Source organism: Vulpes vulpes, chromosome 3 (genome assembly GCF_048418805.1).
Source record: "Vulpes vulpes isolate BD-2025 chromosome 3, VulVul3, whole genome shotgun sequence".
In the NCBI taxonomy this organism is placed as follows: domain Eukaryota; kingdom Metazoa; phylum Chordata; class Mammalia; order Carnivora; family Canidae; genus Vulpes; species Vulpes vulpes.
In genome coordinates this window covers 41,744,254-41,766,118 of record NC_132782.1, presented here as the reverse complement: position 1 = coordinate 41,766,118, position 21,865 = coordinate 41,744,254, and the positions used below count along the sequence as shown (strand labels likewise).

Genomic DNA, 21,865 nt, shown 5'->3' with positions numbered 1-21,865 from the left:
GAAATGGACTGATATACATAATTGAAATATTTTTCATATACTTAACATCTTCAAATTAACTTTGATTTCTAACTTACCAAATGTCTTCGACATCAAAACGACAGCAAATTAGCTGTGCCTATTCCATATCTTACCATTGCCAAGAAACATTTCCTTGTCTCTATTTGTTTTTTCTTTTTTTTCTATTGAATTACTGAGAACTTTGAAAACTCTCAAGATGTGTGAGAATGCAGTTCTAAGGATTAAATCTATGTGTATATGGTTTTAAAGAGTTTTTTTTTTTAATGAAATACTTTCCCCAGTTGCCCAGGACTATGCTTAAGTGACCCTAAATATCTTTTCCAAATTTAGATTTCCAAAGACATAGTAGTCAACCTGTATTTTAAAAATCCACACCATCCCTCAGAGGAATTCAGGACCACAGATAGATTTAGGTAGGAACTGAGAAGGCAAAACTAAATAAATTAAATATACTGTTACTCACCTTATCTTTGGAGAAGCTGAAAAGTTGTTTTCTTGCAGCAAAGAATTGGACAGCTATGACACTGGCTGAGTGACCCCAAAGGACACCAACTGGCTTAGAGACAACATAAGGGTTCCAAAGGCAAACTTTTTTGTTGATGCCAGCAGTTGCTAATCAGAATAAGGGAAAAAATGGTTTTTAGAACATGAATGACCCAAACAATTTTCTTTTTTGAAATGAGTATATATTGCATATCTGTAAGTTGTTAAAACCTCTGAGAACCACTGCACCCTGCCTTGAAGGAAGGGAGATCATGTCAAGCTAACAGGGCATGAGTTCTATCACTGGAAATGGTTGAAATGGAGGGGGTAGCGTGGAAGGAGTGTGCATGAGGTGATGGGACAACACAGTCCTGTTTAGGAGGCGACCGGTAGCCCAACCAGGAGGGCAGAGAATCCCGTTTCCCAGTCCTAATGTTTCCCCCCTCTGGCTAGCACAATCTAGGAACGCAGACCAAATTACAGTTATCCTAGGAATTAGGAAGGACTAAAACAATATTTAAAGTTTCCAGATTAATAAGAGAGTGGATGGAAAAAAATTATTTCCACTGTCACATAAGTAATTGAGTATTTACAAGCACACAAACAGCAAAGTTACACTTTTGACCGGCTCTATTGAGAGAATAAGATATTTTTGAACATAAACGGGTTTCATTCAGGGAGCACATCAAGAGCAGGGGGTACAGTGGTTCTTCAGGTCTGCGGAAACTCAGCAGAGCTCTCTTTGTTTTTCTCTTGTCCAGTGCTGAGCGTAGAGCTGAGCTTCTTCCCTCTTATTTTTCCAGCACTTATGCCAGTCATCAGTGTAAAGGGGCTGAAATAATTAATCAATGAATCAATGAAATGGCTGATATTTGAGTCTCTATTAGTTCTACAATTCTCTTTGAAAGGTGGATATTGGCATATTCCTGAGTTCACATTCAAGGTGTCTTTTACCATGATTGTCAGCCATGATCATTAGGGATTTTGGAGACTCAGCCTCCTAGCTGATATCAGTATTCTATGAATGATAATTATTAAATGAGGCTTATATTAATGAGCCATGTATGTTCATTCTCTGTCACTACCCTATTAATTTTTTAATATCTCACTTTTTTTGCAATGTTTGGATTAATATGTATATCAAGCTATCTATCACCTTTCAAAATGCCATATATTTGGTTAACACCTAAAAACTTTACAGCTTATATCCTCAGCTAAAATATACTCTTTTATATCCAAAAAAGGAACTTTCATTTTAAACTAAGACTCTGATCATCTGAAAATGTTCAAAAAAAGCACTGCAGGTTGTATCCTGAGAGGGGAAAAACGTTCTACATTTTGCCATTCTCACGCATGTGTGTACGTGATAGCAGCGGTAGTGGTGGTGGTAGCAGCAGTAGCAGCAGGTAGAGCATCTGGTGGTGTCAGAAAGATGGTAAAAGAGCAGACACAACACAAAAACCATCTTCTTCCTTATCTCATCTTACACCCTCACAACTTCTAACAAAAACACTAATGAAAGCATTGGGGCACTTTCTCATATTTTCACCCCAATGTAGTTGATACATGCTGCACGTCATAATGCATCATTATCAGACATTCTCAGGCAATAAAATGTGAGCTGTTCAAGTTGGTCTCTCTGGCAATAAAGCACAAGGTGGAGAGGCTCCCTGCATGCAAATATGCACCCCAGACTATTTATGAGGCCCTCATAGTTATCATGATTTATTTTACATACCAATTAAATTGAGCTGAGAGTGGTAATCAAAAGCATGAATGCCCTCGGCAACATTGAAGGATGTCATTTTGAGATGTTTTTTTGATTTCTCTCTCCAAGCCAGCACCATAGTGTTTGTATTGCTGGTTGTACTGGAAATGATAGCATCTAAAGATGCATTGTAAGTAACTGATAAAAAAAAAGAAAAGGAGGAGGAGGAGGAGGAGGAGGAAAAGGAGAAGGAGAAGAAGCAGGAGAAGAAGAAGAAGAAGAGAATCTTTAGTTGGTTTCCCACAAAACATGAGCAAAATAGAACTGTTTTAACACCTAACATCAAAAACAAAACCCAGATCATGATCACACAACCTGACACGTGAGGAAGACTCACTAATGAATGCTTCCCCTCTCCATTAAAGAATTCACAATGAGAAGTTACAGCTGAGTCTGCATTCAGACATTTTACCCAATCTCAAAATACCTTGAATTTTTTTTTCAATCGGAACACATGGCACGAAACAACATTAGTCAAAATAATCATATGGGATTCTAGAGACTTAAGATGAATAATTGGCCAAATTCCTAGGTTCTGCCTCTTGGGTCTGAAGCAGGCAAACAGGAGCTTAGCAGCCATCTGCTGCTCTCCAAGGTCCAGCTCATGCCCCAACCATGGTTTATTTAAGTCATGACTGGTTTAGAATGTTAGAGTGGGATTGACAGACCTCAATGCCTGGCACAAACACAGCCAGACTCGGGTAAAGAGCCTGTCCCTGTGTCCTCGATGACCCAGCACCAGATAGTGGGGAGCAAAATCCCATTCCCCGAGCAAGGAAAGTGATCTTGCTGCCTTTTGTCAGGAGGGCCTTTCCATTCCTATCAGACTCACAGGCTCCAAAAGGCAAATAGCTCTTAACCTCTAGGAAGAATATTATCTCCTCCTCTTTTTCTCTCCCTCCTTTTCTCTCATCTGTCTTTCTTCCAAAAGAGAAAAGGAGGGGAGAGAGAGAGAGGAAGGGAGAACAAAGCTAAGAGGTGATCAGATCCTATAAAAGTGAGTCCCCTGAGCCTCTCTAGGGAGTGATTAATTTCTAGGCCGTAAAGCTCCCTGAGCACCTGCTAGTCCCCTGCTGGTGCTTTACAGGAAGTAGCAACCATCTAAAGTCTGATGACAACTGTTCTCATAGGAAGCAACCTCACTGAAAACATTCCCTTTGTTTACAGAAAATGCTGAGGGTTATTGTAACTTGACGCACAGAAGCAATATTGCAAGATCTAAAGCGTATACCACCACTATAATTATATCTTCAAATCCATGGAAATTTCATAATATCATTACAGTACAATCAAAATAAAGTATTTCCACCCAGAAAATTACTTTGTCATGTGTTCTCACATTATATCCAACTATCATCTTCAGTTTTGAGGCTATAAAGGAAAACATATAAAGAAGTACATTCTGCTCTGGTATTCAAAGTATTGCTTTTCGATTTGAATCTGCAGGCTACCAAGTGACATTTATGGGCCTGTAGTGTCAATGCCTGGAACTACACATCGGAGGCTCAACAATTCACACTCTATTTCTAGACCAAGATATGACTTGTATCTGATGAGATTGTGGAATGCCAGAGCTCCTGAGAATGCCTGAGTAAAAGGTGAGGGTAAAGCCATTTCCTTAAAATCAAATTATCTGATAAATACAAATGTTTTCCTCACTTCTTGAGGACAGCGAAGGAAATGACAGGTTATGATGAAAAAGTTTTTAAAACATCAAGCTAGGGAATGCGCTGAGCTGATAAAATAAACGGTTTGTTTTTAATACTCTCAGTGAGCTTGAAGACTGGTAGAGGAAAAATATTTCTTAAATTACTTTTAGATAATATTTTGAGGGGGGGGGGAGAAAAACAACCTGATCATGTCTGTCCATTAAGATGCTCATTTTCCGTGCCACTTAGTCATCAAGAAAGGCATTAAGGGAAGTGCCATAGATCCCAGTCCTCATTTGCACTGTCAAAACGACCCTGTGTAATGGCAATTAGTTAATGTGGGAAAAGAGATTTGAAAATGAAAAGTGATACCTGGAAACCAAGTAAGTAATGCTATTAGGTGAAGGTGAGGTACGCTACAGTGAGGCCACCTTGTATCTCTGCCAACAGGTAGACGCTATAGCAGAGGAGAAAACTGGGCCATTTCCAACGAGGGACTCTTGTGATCATTTTCCAAGATTTTTTACTTTATGAGCCTTATAACTTAGGAAAACACCCCCACCCCACCCCCAAACTTCATTTGATGTCCTCTTGCTTGAGAGCAATTTGTTTTCAGTTGCATTTCTTATTTTGAAGTTGGAGTCCCATTCTCCGAGACCACCACAGGGCCTTCTATATTCTGAGCAACTACCATTTCAAGAGGGAAAGATAGAAAGAAGAACCCTATCTCTACCTCATTTTTAAAAGTCAAAACGCATCTAATTCTGCACCGGTAGGCACATTAAAAAGTAAGCATGCAATTAATTTAATAACTTCTCAAAATACTGATTAGACCCATGTTCATGATACAAACGAGTCTTCACCTTCCACCATGTTATTAAACAAGATGCAGGAAGAGACCTCTTTCTTCAAACCTAGGCCTCCAGCTCAAAGCTTATTTCAATTGCTTTAAACACAACGAGAGAACCAGTAGGAAGGACATGGTGTTCGAGCCGACTCAGGGATGCACCATCTTTTTGTCTGGACTCCTGGAGATGCAGGGAAATGGAACAAGGCACAAGAAGACACTAGCATCTCTTCCACACTTGGTCTCTGTCAATTGTGAAGACTTCCTAAGGAAATGCGACCTGGGAGCTCTGACACACCTCGATTCATGAGTAATTACTGATTTGGGTCTCAGTCCAAACTGATTTGTACCTTCTCCTAGCAATGGTTAAAAACAAAGGGGACAAAACACCTTTCCACATATTAAAAAAAAAAAAATCAATGGTTTTCATAATTGGCAATTTAGTGCTCACTTTTTCAGAAGCTACACTTCTAGTCTATGATGCCCAAGGTTTCCAAGGATATTGCCTACACGAGGAGGCAATTATCTAGGACCAAGAAAAAGGAAAACTTCTCTGAGATTCAGGACATTTATGTCTTGCCACTATTGCATAAAATCTCTGTCCTTACTGTACAAGCATTTCAGAATGTAATTATTTTTCTATTAAAATATGACACAGAGCCACTCAGACAAGATGAAAACATTTCTCCTTCAAAGTTTGAAATAAGAAATCGGAGCCTTATCTTAAAGCAGTAAGCTAATACTTTTAGATCTGAAACTAAGTTTTCCCTTTGACATTTCAGTTTTATAAATATTTTATCCTTAGCTTCTATGAAACATTATTACCATACTTGCTCATGTATTTCTTTCTTTCCTCAATTGTATATTCTTTCCTCACACTAAGAATAAAATCAGCCAAAATATTTCTTGAGGAGTTCTAAGAATATCAATTCATATTGCTGGGATAAAAAATATATATATATCAAATGAAAGCAACCATTGGTTGCTTGCTCCCAGTAGGGTCAGTCTTGGGGACCAGGGAGCATACTCACTAGTAAGCCCACTGTTCCATTTTTTACTATTAAGCCTGCCCTCCTCTTTCTCCCTGCTTCCTCATTTCAGCATTTCTTTCTTTCTCCTCAGACTGAAATAACTGAGCTGCAAACAAACAGAAAAGTTGTATTTAAGCTTCTAATCTCTATTGCTAAATCTGGGAATGGGCATTTGTTCATTGGGTAGCACTGAAGTGGATCCTCTTTTCAGAGGTACTTTGAGCTTCAAATCTAAAATTTGAAATAAAAGAAAATCTTATAAAGATTCCTTACCTTTCTATACTCTGTACTTTCTCCTATTCCAATTATCTTCTCTATTCATTTTCCTCAATATCCATTCATATGGTATTATTAAACTATACATTATTTTTAATGTTTTTACCCCAAACACTTCTTTAACCATAAATAACCTTCTATTTAAAAAAATAATATCTATTAATATGTAGCAAGATTTCTTTTGGTATATTTCTTTCCTTTTGCAATATTTTTCAATAGTATTTATCCAATGTCTTAGTCTATTCAGGCTGCTATAATAAAACACAGGCTGGGGGGCTGGCTTAAACAACAAACATTTGTTTTTCACAGTTTTGGAGACTGGGAAGTCCAACATCAAAGTGTTGACAGAGTCAATGTCTGCTAAGGGCACATTTTGTGGATCATAGGTGGCCTAATTCTTGCTGTGTCCTCACATAGGGAAGAAGTGAGAGACTCTCTGTGGTCTCTTATAAGATATGAATCCTATTCTCTGTTCATGAGAGAGTCCTCCAGTCCTCCAAACTCTCATGAATAGGATTCTCCAGGCCTCCAAATGCTTCAGACCTCACCACCTCCCAAAGGCACTATCTTCTTACACCATCATATTGGGGTTAGAATTTCAACATGATTTGGGGAGGGGACATAAACATTTAGTCCATAACATTCTGTCCCTCCCCCCATCCACGCCCTTCTCGAATGCAAATTACATCCCAAAAGTCTCAAAAAATCTTAACTGTCTCCAGAATCAACTCCAAAATTTAAGTTCAAAGTCTCATCTAAATCAGATATAGGTAATGCCTGAGATACAATTCATCCTGAGGAACATTCCTTTCTAAGCTGTGAACTTAGGAAATCAAACAAGTTGTGTGTGTTTCCCAAAAAGGGGATAGGACTGGCATGTGATAGGCATTCCCATTCCAACAGGGAGTGATAGGAAAGAAAAGAGGGGTAATAGATGCTAAGTAAAGACAAAGCCTAACAGGGAAAACTCCATTAAACCTTAATAGCCAAGAATAATCCTCTCTGGTTTGATGCTCTGCCTTCTAAATCCACTGGAATGGCAGTGTTGCCTCCATGGCTCGATGGGTGCTCAATGGGTCCGTACTGCACAGTGGCCCCACCCATGCTGCAGCTTTCTGATGTGACCCACTGTTGTCCTGGCTTCTCTGCGCATGGCCACACCATGTCTCTCTGCAGAGTCCTCATCCCTTAGGACCTAAGTTGAGGCTGTCTGCCCTTCAAGAACCAGAGAGGCAGCCTCATCCTTTGAGACTGCTTTGCAACATCTCAGAAGAAAAGAAACAGGAACTTGTAGACCTAGAAATAAAATCTAACTAACCTAAAACACAGTGATTTAAAACAAATTTTTAAAAGACTGAATAAAAATGTATAAAGCCTACATAACTTGTAAAATAATATGAAACATCTAAGATACACATAACAAGAGTCCCAGAAAAAAATAGTGGAGGGGACTGAAAATTTTGGGACAGAAAATTTTGGAAAAAAAATAACAATAGAAACATTTCCAAATTTAATGAAAATCACAGAACCATACATTCAAGAATCTCAATCAATTCCAAGCAGCATTCTCTCTCTTCTCTCTCTCTCTCTCTCACACACACACAGAAAACCAAAGCATATCACAAGTAAATTGCTTAAAATCAGTGAGAAAGGGAAAATCTGACAAAACGTTGTACCATGTGTTATAGTAGATACTAAAGAGAATAAAGGACATATTGTATGTCCTAAGAAGATTGTTTTAGTTTTCAGTTTATGTATACTTGTGGTTTGGATGTGAGGCATCCAGATTTTCTGTAAGTTTGAAGGAATTATGACAGGCAGGTAGGTACAGAAACTTTTAGGATTGTTTCACAGATTGAGCAGCATCTGAAAGCAAGATTCTTAAGAAGCCAGGAGCAAAGCCCAAATTGAGAACCATGCAAGTCATGCAAGGAAAAGTTCATCTGAATTAGATAGAAGAGACAAAGTAAAGAGTTTGATAAAGGTAAGGAAGGCTTCAGAACAATATTGGCAAGAAAAGACTCTTCTTTGGTGGCAGGATTTGGAATATCTCAGAATAAGGATTTCTTCAGAGGTAGTCCACATTGAGAAGAATCTGAGTATTACGCCCAAGAGGGCATCTGTGATCTGCAAATAGAACATTCTCCTCCCAGAAACTGAGGTCTTTGTAGGACATTCTAAAATGGCTCGTCATTCCACATTTTCAGATCTCAAATCCCAAAGACTCCTGTTTCAGAAGGTTGTTTAAACTTCATTCTCTACTTTGTCATTTCTACTTTCTCATGCTCAAAAGCCTTCTAACCAGTCTGATTGCAGTTTCTTTCTTTGTCCTCTAACCTATGCCATACAGAACAACCAAACAAACCTTTCCTAAATGCTGTGTGCATCAGGTCTTTCCAAGTGTCCTGAAAAATACACAACACACACACACACACACACACACACACACACACACACACACACACACTATGGAATCCTACTCAGCAATAAAAAAGAATGAGACCTTCCAACTGATAACAACATGGATGGACCTAGAGGGTATTATACTAAGTGAAATAAATCAGACAGGGAAAGAAAATACCATATGATTCCACTAATATGTGGAACATAAAAAACAAAACAAATAAATAAACAAAAAGCAAAAATAAACTCATAAAAACAGAGAACAAATGGATGCTTGCTGGGGGTGAGGGATGGGTAAAATGGACGAAGGAGAGTGGGGAAATATAGGCTTCCAGTTCTGGAGTGAGTAAGTCATGGAATAAAAGGTACAGCAGAGGGAATAACATCAAAGATAACGTAACAGCATTGGATGGTGACAGATGGTAGCTCTACTTGTGAGCACAGCATAACATGGGGGCTTGTGGAATGACTATGCTGCACACATGAAATTAATGCAACATTGTACGTCAACTCTACTTGGATTACTATGCTTGTTTGGAAGCAGCTGCAATAGCTCTGTACAGTTTCTAGTACTGTGACTCTCATTTCCATGTTATACAAACATAACACATAATTTTGTGCTTGTGACATATAGCAGATAACCAAAAAATATCATCTTTTGTTCCACATTCAATATAAGAAAGTTCTGGTTTCCCACAGATGCTGTTTTATAACACGATCCTATCACACAGAGAGCTACTGCTCAAGTACTCTAGATCAGAGGACCTCAGTCGTTATACCAACAAAAAAAGGGGAAAAAGAAAATTGAGATCCATTTTGAAGACAGTCAAACTAATATACCTTCATGAAAACATGAAGAAAATAAAGGATTGGTTTTGAGGCAACTTGTTACATTCTCTCACTAAGCAGCCCGGGATGTAACTAGGGGACATTTTTAGGATCAGAGTTGGGTTGAAGTTAAATGGATTCTGTGACAATTTTCTCTCTTCTCTTGAGATGTCTTGAGTGCACAGTTCACCTGAATTAATTGCATTAAATTTTAGAAGGAAAGAAAAGAGAGAAAGAATTTCTGCTAGTTTGCAGGAGCTAACAGACGGCCCAGGCCAAAACCTCCAGAGAACCAATTATTGGTTTCGAGACTAACATTTTGTGGGGAACATTTTCATCAAAGAATATAAATGTAGAAGTTGAAGGTGACTAATCTTTCATTACCATTCAAATTCAGTACCTTGCCTGACCCAATCTCCATGATGAAGATTATGCTGTAATGTATAGCAACACTTGTGATATCCAGAGAGCAGTTCCTCCCAGCTAAGGGTCACCATGGCTTCTTCATCCTCATGTGCACTAGCAGGACGCTCAAACAGGGAAATCAAGGCTGTGGTGAAAGCAATTGCTTGAACCTTAAGAGAGATGTTGAAAGGAAAACAAATATGGAGAGTGTAATTGCTGCAAAACATTCTATGTTCCTTAAGATTAATAAGGAGCAGATATTGAATTAATGGGAGTTTCCTCAATATTATTTAAAGGATGCAGGCAGCAATAGCAAAAGACAGAACAACTACAATGTTGGTAAAGCAATTACCAAGGGCAGTTCATTATTTGCTTTTACGATACGTTTGTTATTAAAAACACAGAGAATGCAAAGCTTTCACAATTAGGAAAGGAAACTGTTCAAATTAGACTACTGCAGAGTTCATGGGCATATTCTCGTGTCATTTAGCAAGTAATACTCTTTCAGCAGCTGAGCAGAATGTGATAGGAAGATGAATCACAGTATCCAATGTCTGGGTTTTTGTGCTGCCCTCTGGAATGCATCTATCCCTTTGTTACACGATACAGGAAATAAGCACTGCCCAGGAGGTCAGTACAGAGGAGCCTTTTGAATGAAAATCAGAATAATTAATTTGAAAGAGTTATAAGAGATAACTTTTAGGCATTTGATAATTGATGCTTATTAAAATTTGGACCTAATAAATTAAGCATCCTATAGTGAAAAAAATTGCTTTTTTTTTCTAAATAATGAAAATGAGACTCTACATAGGCAAGAAAACCACACGAAGGTTGTCTTTCATAAGCAAGAAAAGGAACTGTGACATAATCCGTCTTGTCCATGTTCAGCGTGTGTGGCCTTCTAATCTGTAACATAGTTCAGTTCAGAGGTCACTCTCTTTGCATTCTATTTCTATACTGAGCTACAATTTGATGATTAAATCCATAGTTCAATCTTCCCTTTCCTCACTTACCTTTCCAGTTATGTCCCCAAAAGAAAGAACTGATTTGTTGGCATCAAGGGGATCATACCAATATTCCATACAAATTGGTGTTCCTTTCAGGCCTTGAAGTTTATACTGACAAGGAAATTCTCCTTTGGACAGCAGATCATAGAAACAAATCTCTTTACTGGTAAAAGCCACTGCTATCTAAAGTAGGAAATAGAAAATCAGAAAGTATTTCTGATGAATTTTGTGAAATTGGTATAGAAAGACGACATGCAAATCTTAGCACCAAAGCAGACACTGTTCCCTGAGGGTCATTGACAGTATCACAAAAACATAGCATGGTGGCACAAGTGCACTTTATTCTAACTTTGGAGGCTAGCCAAGAAAAGAATTTTTCCCATTAAAGGCATTTGAACATACTTTCTTCTGTATCCCCACTTCACACACCTGCCAACCTCTTCCATCCATGGGAGACGAGATGATTAATCACATAGGAAAGACAAAGACAGAGGGCTACAGAATCACAAAGTCATTCCAGAAGCTTTACAAACCATGTTTTCAAAGCAAGCAGAGGCTTTCACAAAAATCAGTTGATGAAAACTCTGTAAGTAGCATTCATAAGGCAGATAAAATCCCAAAACCACTTTTAAAAGGGTCAATAAATTTGGTGATAAAATTGACAAAACTTTACTAAACTAACCCAAGATTTAAAAAAAAAAAAGAGTGAAAATACACATTACTAAAATCAGAAATAAAAGATATACTTTACTAACGACCTGATAGAAATAAGAAAGTATCGTAAACAATGGAAAGCCAACAAAGTAGGTAACCTAGAAGAAAGTCCTAGACGAATTTCTGGAAACAAAAATATTACCTAAACTAACTGAAGACCAAATAGAAAATCTCAGCAGACACATAGTAAGTAAAACAATTGAGTTAGTAATCAAAAAAAAAAAAAAAAATTCTCACAAAGAAAATCCCAGGCCCAGATGGCTTCACTAATAAATGCAATCAAACATTTAAAGAATTGACACCAATGCTTTTCAAACTGTTTCAAAAAAAAAAAGAAAGAAAGAAAAAGAAGAAAGAAGAAAGAAAGAAAGAAAGAAAGAAAGAAAGAAAGAAAGAAAGAAAGAAAATACTTCCCAAATCACTTAATGAAACCAGTACTATCTTATGACTAAAACCACACAAAGACATAAGAAAACTGCAGATCCATATCCCTAATGAATGTAAAAATCATCAATTAAATACTTGTAAAGAGAATCCAACAACATATAAAAAAAGATTACATACCATGACCAGTTAAGATTTATGCCAGAATTCAAGACTACCTTAACATACAAATATCAGTCAATGTAATCTACTATATTAATAAGGTACAAAAACTGTATGATTATCTCAGTAGATACCAAAAAAGCATTATGGACAAAAATCCAACACATTTTCATGAAAAAAAAAAAGCTCAATAAATCAAGAACAGAAGGAAACTTCTTCAACCTGATATATACAAAAACCCCAAAGCTGCTAGAATATTTAATGCTAGAAAACTGAATGTGTTCTCCCTAAGATCAGGAACATGATGAGGATGTTCACTCTCACCACTACTATTCAACACCACGGTGGAGTTCCCAGAAAGGGAAACTAGGCAAGAAAAATAAATAAAATAAAAGCATCTAGTTGGGAAAGGAAGAAGTTAGACTGTCTTCAGTAGACAATATGACCTTAAACATAGAAAATCCTAAAATAACAACAAAAAATGATGAAAACCACTAAATGAGTTCAGTGAAGTTGCAGGACATAAGGTCATTTTTTAAAAATCTACCGTATTTCTATACACTAGCGATGAACAACCTGAAAATGATACTATCAAAAGCAGTGTTAGAGGGACACCTGGGTGGCTCAGTGGTTGAGCGTCTGCCTTCGACTCAGGGCATGAACCCAGTATCCAGGATTGAGTCCCGCATCAGGCTCCCTGCAGGGAGCCTGCTTCTCCCTCTGCCTGTGTCTCTGCCCCGCCCCCTCTCTCTGTCTCTCATGAATAAATAATAAATCTTTAAAAAAAAATCAGTGTTCAGAAAATACGAATGCAAATGCTGTGATTAGTATGCTATGATACAGTGTTTGTAAATTATCTACCTGATAAATGTATATCTAGGATATATAAAGAACTCCCAAAACTCAACATAATAGATCCAAAAAAAAATGGGCAAAAGATTTGAACAAACACTTTACTGAAGAAGATATACAGGTAACAAATCAGTATATGAAAATACACTCAGTATTATTAGTCATAAGGGAAATGTGAATTAAAACCACAGTCAGATAAAATACAAACCTAGTGATACCACTAAATTAAGAGGAGTAAAAAACCCTGATCAGATCAAATGTTGGTAAGGATGTGCTATATCTATGTATTGAAATATTACACAAGGATAAAAAAGATAAACTACTGATGTATCTGAAAATAATTGAGCCAAGTTAAAGAAGTCAGACCAAAAAGGGTACGCACTGTATGATGTCAACTGTATAAGAATCTAGAAAATGCTAACTATTATATAGTGACAGCATATCAGTAGTGACCTGACGAGACATGGGAGGGACTGGACAAAAGGGCATGAGGAAACTTTTGAGGGTGACAAGTGTGTTCATTGTCTTCATTGTACCATTGATTTTTCACAATATATAAATGTATTAAAATCTATCAACTTGGGTGCTTTTAATATGTGCAGTGCAAGCAGCAATGTCCACAATAGCCCAACTGTGGAAAGAGCCTCGGTATCCATCGAAAGATGAATGGATAGAGAAGCTGTGGTCTATGTATACAATGGAATATTCCTCAGCCATTAGAAACGACAAATACCCACCATTTGCTTCGATGTGGATGGAACTGGAGGGTATTATGCTGAGTGAAATAAGTAAATCAGAGAAGGACAAACATTATATGTTCTCATTCATTTGGGGAATATAAATAATAGTGAAAGGAAATAGAGGGGAAGGGAGAAGAAATGGGTGGGAAATATCAGAAAGGAAGACAGAACATGAGAGACTCCTAACTCTGGGAAACGAACTAGGGGTGGTGGAAGGGGAGGAGGGCGGGGGGTGGGGGTGACTGGGTGATGGGCACTGGCGGGGGGGGGGCGCACTTGACCAGATGAGCACTGGGTGTTGTTCTGTATGTTGGCAAATTGAACACCAATAAAAATAAATTTATTATTAAAAAAATATGTGCAGTGCACTTTGTGTAATCATATCTCAGTAAAGCTACTTGAGAAAAGAAGAAAAAAAAAAAGCAACATTCCTTAAACTTCTATGTAGACTAAGTGCAAAGGAAAGGCTAAGATTTAGTTATCAATCCTGGAGTGAAGCAAAAATGCAATATAATCATCACATAATATAACAAGACAAATATTACATGATAATAAGACAATAGAATGCTGCACACGATATCAAAGAAAATCTGGGCCTGAACTATGTTGTAATCCACAGTCAGCATCAGCACCAGATCCTCAGCAAGAAGGAACATCAGCGGCCACTCTAGAGGCAGCAAAGACTGAGACGCAGGTTCTGAAATCAGCCTGCCTCTGTTTACACATCTTGCAACACTGATTACATGCTGTGTGACCAGGGCCAAATTCTACAACCTCTCTTTGCCTAGTCTCTCACTCTTAAAGGGGAATAATAGCCACTTCATGGTGATCTTGAGAAGATAAAGAGAGCAGGGCATGTCACATAGGAAGCTGATGATGATGATGATGATGATGATGATTCTTTATGTTCAAGACATTAGAGCATACCATTCCCCACTAAAAAGAACCTGGGTCTTTGGAGAAATGGCTGATTCGGGGTCTGGCACAATAAATATGCAACATGATCCTGGAACATCTTGTCACACCAAAAAGCAAAGAAGCTTTCAAAGACTAATACTGTTATACCAGACAAGACTCAGAAGCTGACTTGTATTCATCCCAGTGTCCAAAGATAGCACAATTTTAAGGATGGGCTAATAACTCAGTGGGCTGAAACAACTCAAATTGTTTAAGCTCATGAGGTTTTTTTGTAATGATATTGATAACAATAATGATAGTAGCTCTCATTTTTCATCTTCAGAGGATTTTGAATGCTGGTAAATAAAAGTAAAGAATTAGTCATTTATCTGGCCTTTGGTCTATGATTAGTACTACATTCTAACTAAATAATTGACAAAGGACATTTCTTTTTATAAAGGTATTACAGTTTATAAAGGAAGAGGAAATGATGGAATCAGAATGCCATCATCTTGCAACCCCTAAACGACCTGATAGATCAAGGAATATTCAGCAATAAATGCTAATATCCCAAGAAGAAAGAGAATAGGCATTTTGCGCCTTCTGATTGAGGAACACCTATTTCAGAAAAAAACATCCTGAAACTGATCAAGGTAGATCAAGATTATCGATATATTGGAAATATAGAGAACCAGTAAATATGCCAAGTAACCCTATCTAAATATGGCCTGCAAAGTCTAGACTGTGGGAAACTGTAAAGGACAAACATCTAGTTTCTTTAACAAAAACAACAACAGCTGTTTTGCCAAACAATGCAAGAATAAAGAAGAGATGGAGAAAAACATGTAGATCAAAAGAGACCTATCAACAATTCACAACAGTTTGGACCTTATTCAGATCTTGATTCAAACAAATTATCAAAAAAGAAATTACTAGACTGTTAAAAAGAGTATAAGACAAGAAAGTATGTACATGACTGGATATTTGATGATAGTAAGGAACTGTTATAATTAATATTAAACATGATAGCAGTATTACGGCTATGCTAAAATGGGAGACTTTTTATAATATGAAATATTTCCATATTAAATAATTGCATGTTTTGGGTCTCAAAAGAGGGGAGATTTAGATGAAACTAGGTTGGCTGTGAATTGGAAATAGTTAAGGGTAGTAATTGGTTCTTAATACTATTATCTCTGCTTATGGAAGCATTTAAAAATCTTCATAGTAAAGCTTACCGTCTGCTGAATATAAAATACTAGAATATGGATCCTTTAAATTTCTTCATCCTTCCCTCACAAACTTATTTTCACTTTGAATATGCTATCTTGCTCATAGGTAGAGTCACATAAGGCTATTTTTGTACTTTGTGGCCCTCCCCAACACAATCAAGAAACTGGTTAGAATTGTGGCTAAAAATCAGAAAAGCAATTAATTCCTTGCAACTGTACTGAGTTGTGTCATGCATTGTTATGGCCTCTTGGTTCAGCATATACACCCATGATTCTGCTATAGAGTTGGGAACGTCTTACCAGCTAGTAATGTCCCATGGCCGCATTGAGGACAGAGCCAAGAATCTGAGTCACTATCGGTTGGGTCCTTTAAAGGTGGCCAAGAAAATAGTTTGGGAAATTGAATAGCTCACTTAGCTCCACTTGCATTCCCTCCAGGTCAGAGGAGAGGCACCCAGGGTTCCTACAGTTCTTTGTCACTGCTAGTGTTATACTTGATACTGGTCAAGAGCCTTGTCCCATCATTTTTTCCCCTTTTAAAGTAGTAAATTTATTCATTCATTCATTCATTCATTCATTCATGAGGACATGAGAGAGAAGCAGAGACATAGGCAGAGGGAGAAGCAGGTTCCATGCAGGGAGCCTGATGCGGGGCTCAATCCCAGCACCCTGGGATCATGACCTGAGCCGAAGGCAGATGCTCAAACGCTAAGCAACCCAGGTGCCCCAGTAGATTTATTTATAAAGACTAGATACCTTGTTTACATTTTCCAGAGAAACCAGGCTTGTCACCCACAGGTGTTTAAGCTTGGTGGCATCTGAAGTGATGGGAAGTGTTTCTTGCAGCTTTAAATTCTCTCCCCAGACTCCTAGTAAACCTTCCTTACTGATGGTCAGATAACGACTTGAACTTTTTAAGAAAATTACTTTTTGAATGGTGTCCTTGTGCTTCACTGGGAGGAATTCAAGGTCTTTCCAGGCGGGAACCACTGTTGCCTTGGCTCGTTCATCTTTCTCATAAAGTGTGAACAGCATAAAGGAAGTCAGCTTGTCCCAGTTAATGAAGCCATCTTGGGCCACATCCACTTTGTCAAAGAGCTCCCCATATTCTTGCTTTGTGCCCCAACCCACAGTCTCTGTCATCCTTTGCATAAACTCTTCTCTAGACATGCAAATGGCTTGACAAGGATCTGAGGGCTAGAAATAGGAATAAAAACAAGACAGCAATGAAAGCATCCATAAGTACAGAGCATTGTACCATCCCCAAATGTGGACCCAATCAGCAATTCTTCCAAAATGCAAAGACAAATGTCTTTTACAACAGGACTGTATTTAATTGGGGCTAGGGAGCAAATAATTGACAGGGCTACAAGCTGATATTCTCAATAACAAATATCCTCATACATGGAAAGGGGAGGCAGAAGAGTCAGAGATTTGATGTGATGATGAAAGCAGCAGTCAGAGTAATGTGGGGCTATATTCCAAGAAATGTATGCACTTCTGGAAGCTGGTAAAGGGAAGGAAACAAGCTCCACTAGAGCCTCCAGAAGGAAGGCAATCCTGACAACACCCTGATTTTGCCCTGGAAAACCCATTTTGGGCTTCTGACCTCCCACGTTAGATGAGAAATTTGTATGTTTGAAGTTGCTAAGTTTGTGGTAGCTTGTTATAACATCAGTAGGAAACTAGCATAGTGGTTTATGGAAGATGGTGAGCCGAGTTCAGCACAGCCAATAAAATTTTACCACATTGAAACTTTGATCCAAAAGTAAGAAGTCTACTTTCATAAATACGCCATGACAAATGCATCATTACAGTGAAACCATATGTGTTTGATTTTTGTTATTTGTGGCACTTATGCTCTATAAAGTCCTTGCAAATGCAAAATTAGCAGATAACAAACCACAGTTCTGAGAGGAAATACAGTTATGTTTCTATGAGCCTCTGTTCACAATATTTTAATCACTTGATCAATTCATAATTTGTTTTGTGTTTCTGCTGAAAGACACTTAATTTAATATATATAATTTCCTAATATTGAATTCATGAACAACTGAACAAAGCTTATCTAATATATCTAATAAAACTGAATAAAGCTTATCTGTTTTCATAAGGTACATCACTGCCTTGTTGCACTTAGGAATATTACACAGAACTTTACCACCACACTTGGGTGCCCTTTTAAATAGTGAAATCACCACCAAAAACACAAAATGCAAAAAGAACTTGGCACCAAGCAGACCACAAATAGGATACTTGTCTGCAGTATGAGAGCTAGAATTAAAAGGGAGAGTGTTATGTTGCTTGACCTCAGCCTGAAATATGTATGTTGGAGCTAAAATCTTTTGCCCCTCTGTACATGTCTGTGAATGACTATGAAAGTGTGTCTAGTATTAATTTTGGGGCTACAAATAAATTTTAGCAAGTAAGCAAACTCATAAATACAAAATATGTGCATAATGAGAATATTATACTGTCAATATTATGGTTTGAGATAATATTTCAAATAAGCATATGCTTTACTACTTAATAGGCTATTTAGTTTGGTGAGATTCATGATGAGAGGACCTACGTTTCCTACTACCTTGGAGCCAAAGGGTTGGGATTGATAGTAAGCACCGAGAGACAGCATTTGTAGAGTAAGTCAAATAATTGTAGGTTTAACCCTAATTCCACCAGTAATTGTAGAAACTACTGGCAAGTTACTTTACTGCAGAGTCTTCATGTTGCTATCTGTAAGGTAAATATAGCAATAGCAGCCACAAGAAAATTGTTTTAAAAATTAACTGAAATATCCATAGACGTAGAAAAAGCATTGGACAAATTTCAGTGCTTATGCATGACAAAAACTCTCAGTAAACTAAAAATAGAGGGGAATTTCCTCAACTTAAAGAATATCTACATCACTCAGCACCAGGGAAATACTAATCAAAACCACCTCACACCAGTCAGAATGCTAAAATTAACAAGTCAGGAAACAGATGTTAGTGAGGCTGTAGAGAAAGGGGAATCCTTTTACACTGTTGGAGGGAATGCAAACTCTGGAAGATAGTATGGTGGTTCCTCAAAAGTTAAAAATAGAACTACCCTAAGACCCAGAAATTGCACAATTAGGTATTTATCCAAAGGATACAAACATATTTATCCAAAGGGGCACCTGCATCCTAATGTTTATAGCAGCAATGTCCACAAGAGCCAAAATATGGGAAAAGCCAGATGTCCATCAACAACAGATGAATGGACAAAGAAGATGTGGTGCATATACAATAGAATTACTCAGCCATCAAAAAGAATGAAATCTTGCCATTTGCAAGGATGTGGGTGGAACTAGAGTGTATTATGCTAAGCAAAATAAGTCATTCAGAAAAAGACAAATACCATATGATTTCATTCATATGTGGAATTTAAGAAACAAAATAGATGAACATCAGGGAAGGGACGGAAAACAAGATAAAAACAGAGGGAGACAAATCATAAGAGATTCTTAACTATAGGATACAAACTGAGGGTTCCTGGAGGGGCGCTGGGGGGAGAAATGGGGTAACTGGGTGATGGGCATTAAGAAAGGCACTCGATAGAATGAGCACTGGGTGTTGTACACAACGGATGAATCACTAAATTCTATCTCTGAAACTGACAATATACTATATGTTAACTAAACTGAATTTAAATTAAAAAAAAGAATATCTACCCAAAAAAATGTACATCTAACATCCTACTAAATAGTGAAAAGCTGGAAGCTTTCCAACTAAGATCTGGTACAAAAGAAGAATGTTCCCTGTCACAATTGCTTTTTAAAAACATAATGTAAATTTTAGCCTCCGCAACAAGATAAGACAAGGAAATAAAAGGCATAAAGATTGGCAAAGAGGAAGTAAAACTGTCTTTGTCCACAGGTGGTATGATCATCTGAGTAGAAAACCTAAAAGAATCAACAAATAAACTCCTAGAACTAAAAAGTGATTACAGCAAGACTGCAGGATAAAAGATTAATATGCAAAAGTCAATTGTTTTGCTATATACCAGCAACCATGAAGTGGAATTTGTTTTTTTTATAATAAATTTATTTTTTATTGGTGTTCAATTTGCCAACATACAGAATAACACCCAATGCTCATCCCGTCAAGTGCCCCCCTCAGTGCCCGTCACCCATTCACCCCCACCCCCCGCCCTCCTCCCCTTCCACCACCCCTAGTTCGTTTCCCAGAGTTAGGAGTCTCTCATGTTCTGTCTCCCTTTCTGATATTTCCTACCCATTTCTTCTCCCTTCCCTTCTATTCCCTTTCACTATTATTTATATTCCCCAAATGAATGAGAACATACACTGCTTGTCCTTCTCCGATTGACTTATTTCACTCAGCATAATACCCTCCAGTTCCATCCACGTTGAAGCAAATGGTGGGTATTTGTCGTTTCTAATCGCTGAGTAATATTCCATTGGATACATAAACCACATCTTCTTTATCCATTCATCTTTCGATGGACCCCGAGGCTCCTTCCACAGTTTGGCTATTGTGGACATTGCTGCTATAAACATCGGGGTGCAGGTGTCCCAGCATTTCAATGCATCTGTATCTTTGGGGTAAATCCCCAGCAGTGCAATTGCTGGGTCGTAGGGCAGGTCTATTTTTAACTCTTTGAGGAACCTCCACACAGTTTTCCAGAGTGGCTGCACCAGTTCACATTCCCACCAACAGTGTAAGAGGGTTCCCCTTTCTCCGCATCCTCTCCAACATTTGTTGTTTCCTGCCTTGTTAATTTTCCCCATTCTCACTGGTGTGAGGTGGGATCTCATGGTGGTTTTGAATTGTATTTCCCTGATGGCAAGTGATGCAGAGCATTTTCTCATGTGCATGTTGGCCATGTCCATGTCTTCCTCTGTGAGATTCCTCTTCATGTCTTTTGCCCATTTCATGATTGGATTGTTTGTTTCTTTGGTGTTGAGTTTAAGAAGTTCTTTATAGATCTTGGAAACTAGCCCTTTATCTGATACGTCATTTGCAAATATCTTCTCCCATTCTGTAGGTTGTCTTTTAGTTTTGTTGACTGTATCCTTTGCTGTGCAAAAGCTTCTTATCTTGATGAAGTCCCAATAGTTCATTTTTGCTTTTGTTTCTTTTGCCTTCGTGGATGTATCTTGTAAGAAGTTACTGTGGTTGAGTTCCAAAAGGGTGTTGCCTGTGTTCTCCTCTAGGATTTTGATGGAATCTTGTCTTACATTTAGATCTCTCATCCATTTTGAGTTTATCTTTGTGTATGGTGAAAGACAGTGGTCCAATTTCATTCTTCTGCATGTGGATGTCCAATTTTCCCAACACCATTTATTGAAGAGACTGTCTTTCTTCCAGTGGATAGTCTTTCCTCCTTTATCGAATATTAGTTGACCATAAAGTTGAGGGTCCACTTCTGGATTCTCTATTCTGTTCCATTGATCTATGTGTCTGTTTTTGTGCCAGTACCACACTGTCTTGATGACCACAGCTTTGTAGTACAACCTGAAATCTGGCATTGTGATGCTCCTAGCAATGGTTTTCATTTTTTAAATTCCCCTGGCTATTCGGGGTCTTTTCTGATTCCACACAAATCTTAAAATAATTTGTTCTAACTCTCTGAAGAAAGTCCATGGTATTTTGATAGGGATTGCACTAACCATGTAAATTGCCCTGGGTAACATTGACATTTTCACAATATTAATTCTGCCAATCCATGAGCATGGAATATTTTTCCATCTCTTTGTGTCTTCCTCAATTTCTTTCAGAAGTGTTCTATAGTTTTTAGGGTATAGATCCTTGACCTCTTTGGCTAGGTTTATTCCTAGGTATCTTATGCTTTTGGGTGCTATTGTAAATGGGATTGACTCCTTAATTTCTCTTCTTCAGTCTCACAATACCATTTAGCTCAGTATCTAGAAAAATGAAATGCATATAAATGTAACAAAATATGTATAAGATTTATATGAGATAAACTATAAAACTCCAACCAATGAAATTAAGATGAGCTAAATAAATGACGAGCTTTTCCATGCTTACAGATAGGAAGACTCAAGACTGTCAAGATCTCAGTTCTTCCCAAGATAATCTATAGATTCCTTGAAATGGCAATCAAAATCCCAATGAGTTATTCTGTAGATATCAACAAACTGATTCTAAAGTTTATATGGAGAAGC

At 37.8% G+C, this 21,865-nt stretch overlaps 1 protein-coding gene across 11 annotated transcripts in view; it reads right to left on the bottom strand.

The window, feature by feature from the left end:
* The window catches only part of WDR49 (WD repeat domain 49), a 126,747-nt gene that overhangs the window by 88,838 nt on the left and 16,044 nt on the right, over nucleotides 1-21,865 (bottom strand). For 9 of the 11 annotated variants that reach the window (XR_012000387.1, XR_012000388.1, XM_072752295.1 and 6 more), the window contains exons 3-7: nucleotides 16,456-16,896; nucleotides 10,725-10,901; nucleotides 9,707-9,881; nucleotides 2,243-2,410; nucleotides 485-633 (exon numbers count right to left, since the gene is read on the bottom strand). Coding sequence is in view for 9 of the 11 variants with exons in the window: in XM_072752295.1 (XP_072608396.1) it covers nucleotides 485-633; nucleotides 2,243-2,410; nucleotides 9,707-9,881; nucleotides 10,725-10,901; nucleotides 16,456-16,896 (1,110 nt within the window). In the remaining 2 variants the exon portion in view is untranslated. The remainder of the gene's footprint in view (nucleotides 1-484; nucleotides 634-2,242; nucleotides 2,411-9,706; nucleotides 9,882-10,724; nucleotides 10,902-16,455; nucleotides 16,897-21,865) is intronic. The other 2 variants (XM_072752299.1, XM_072752302.1) reach the window with 2 other exon arrangements.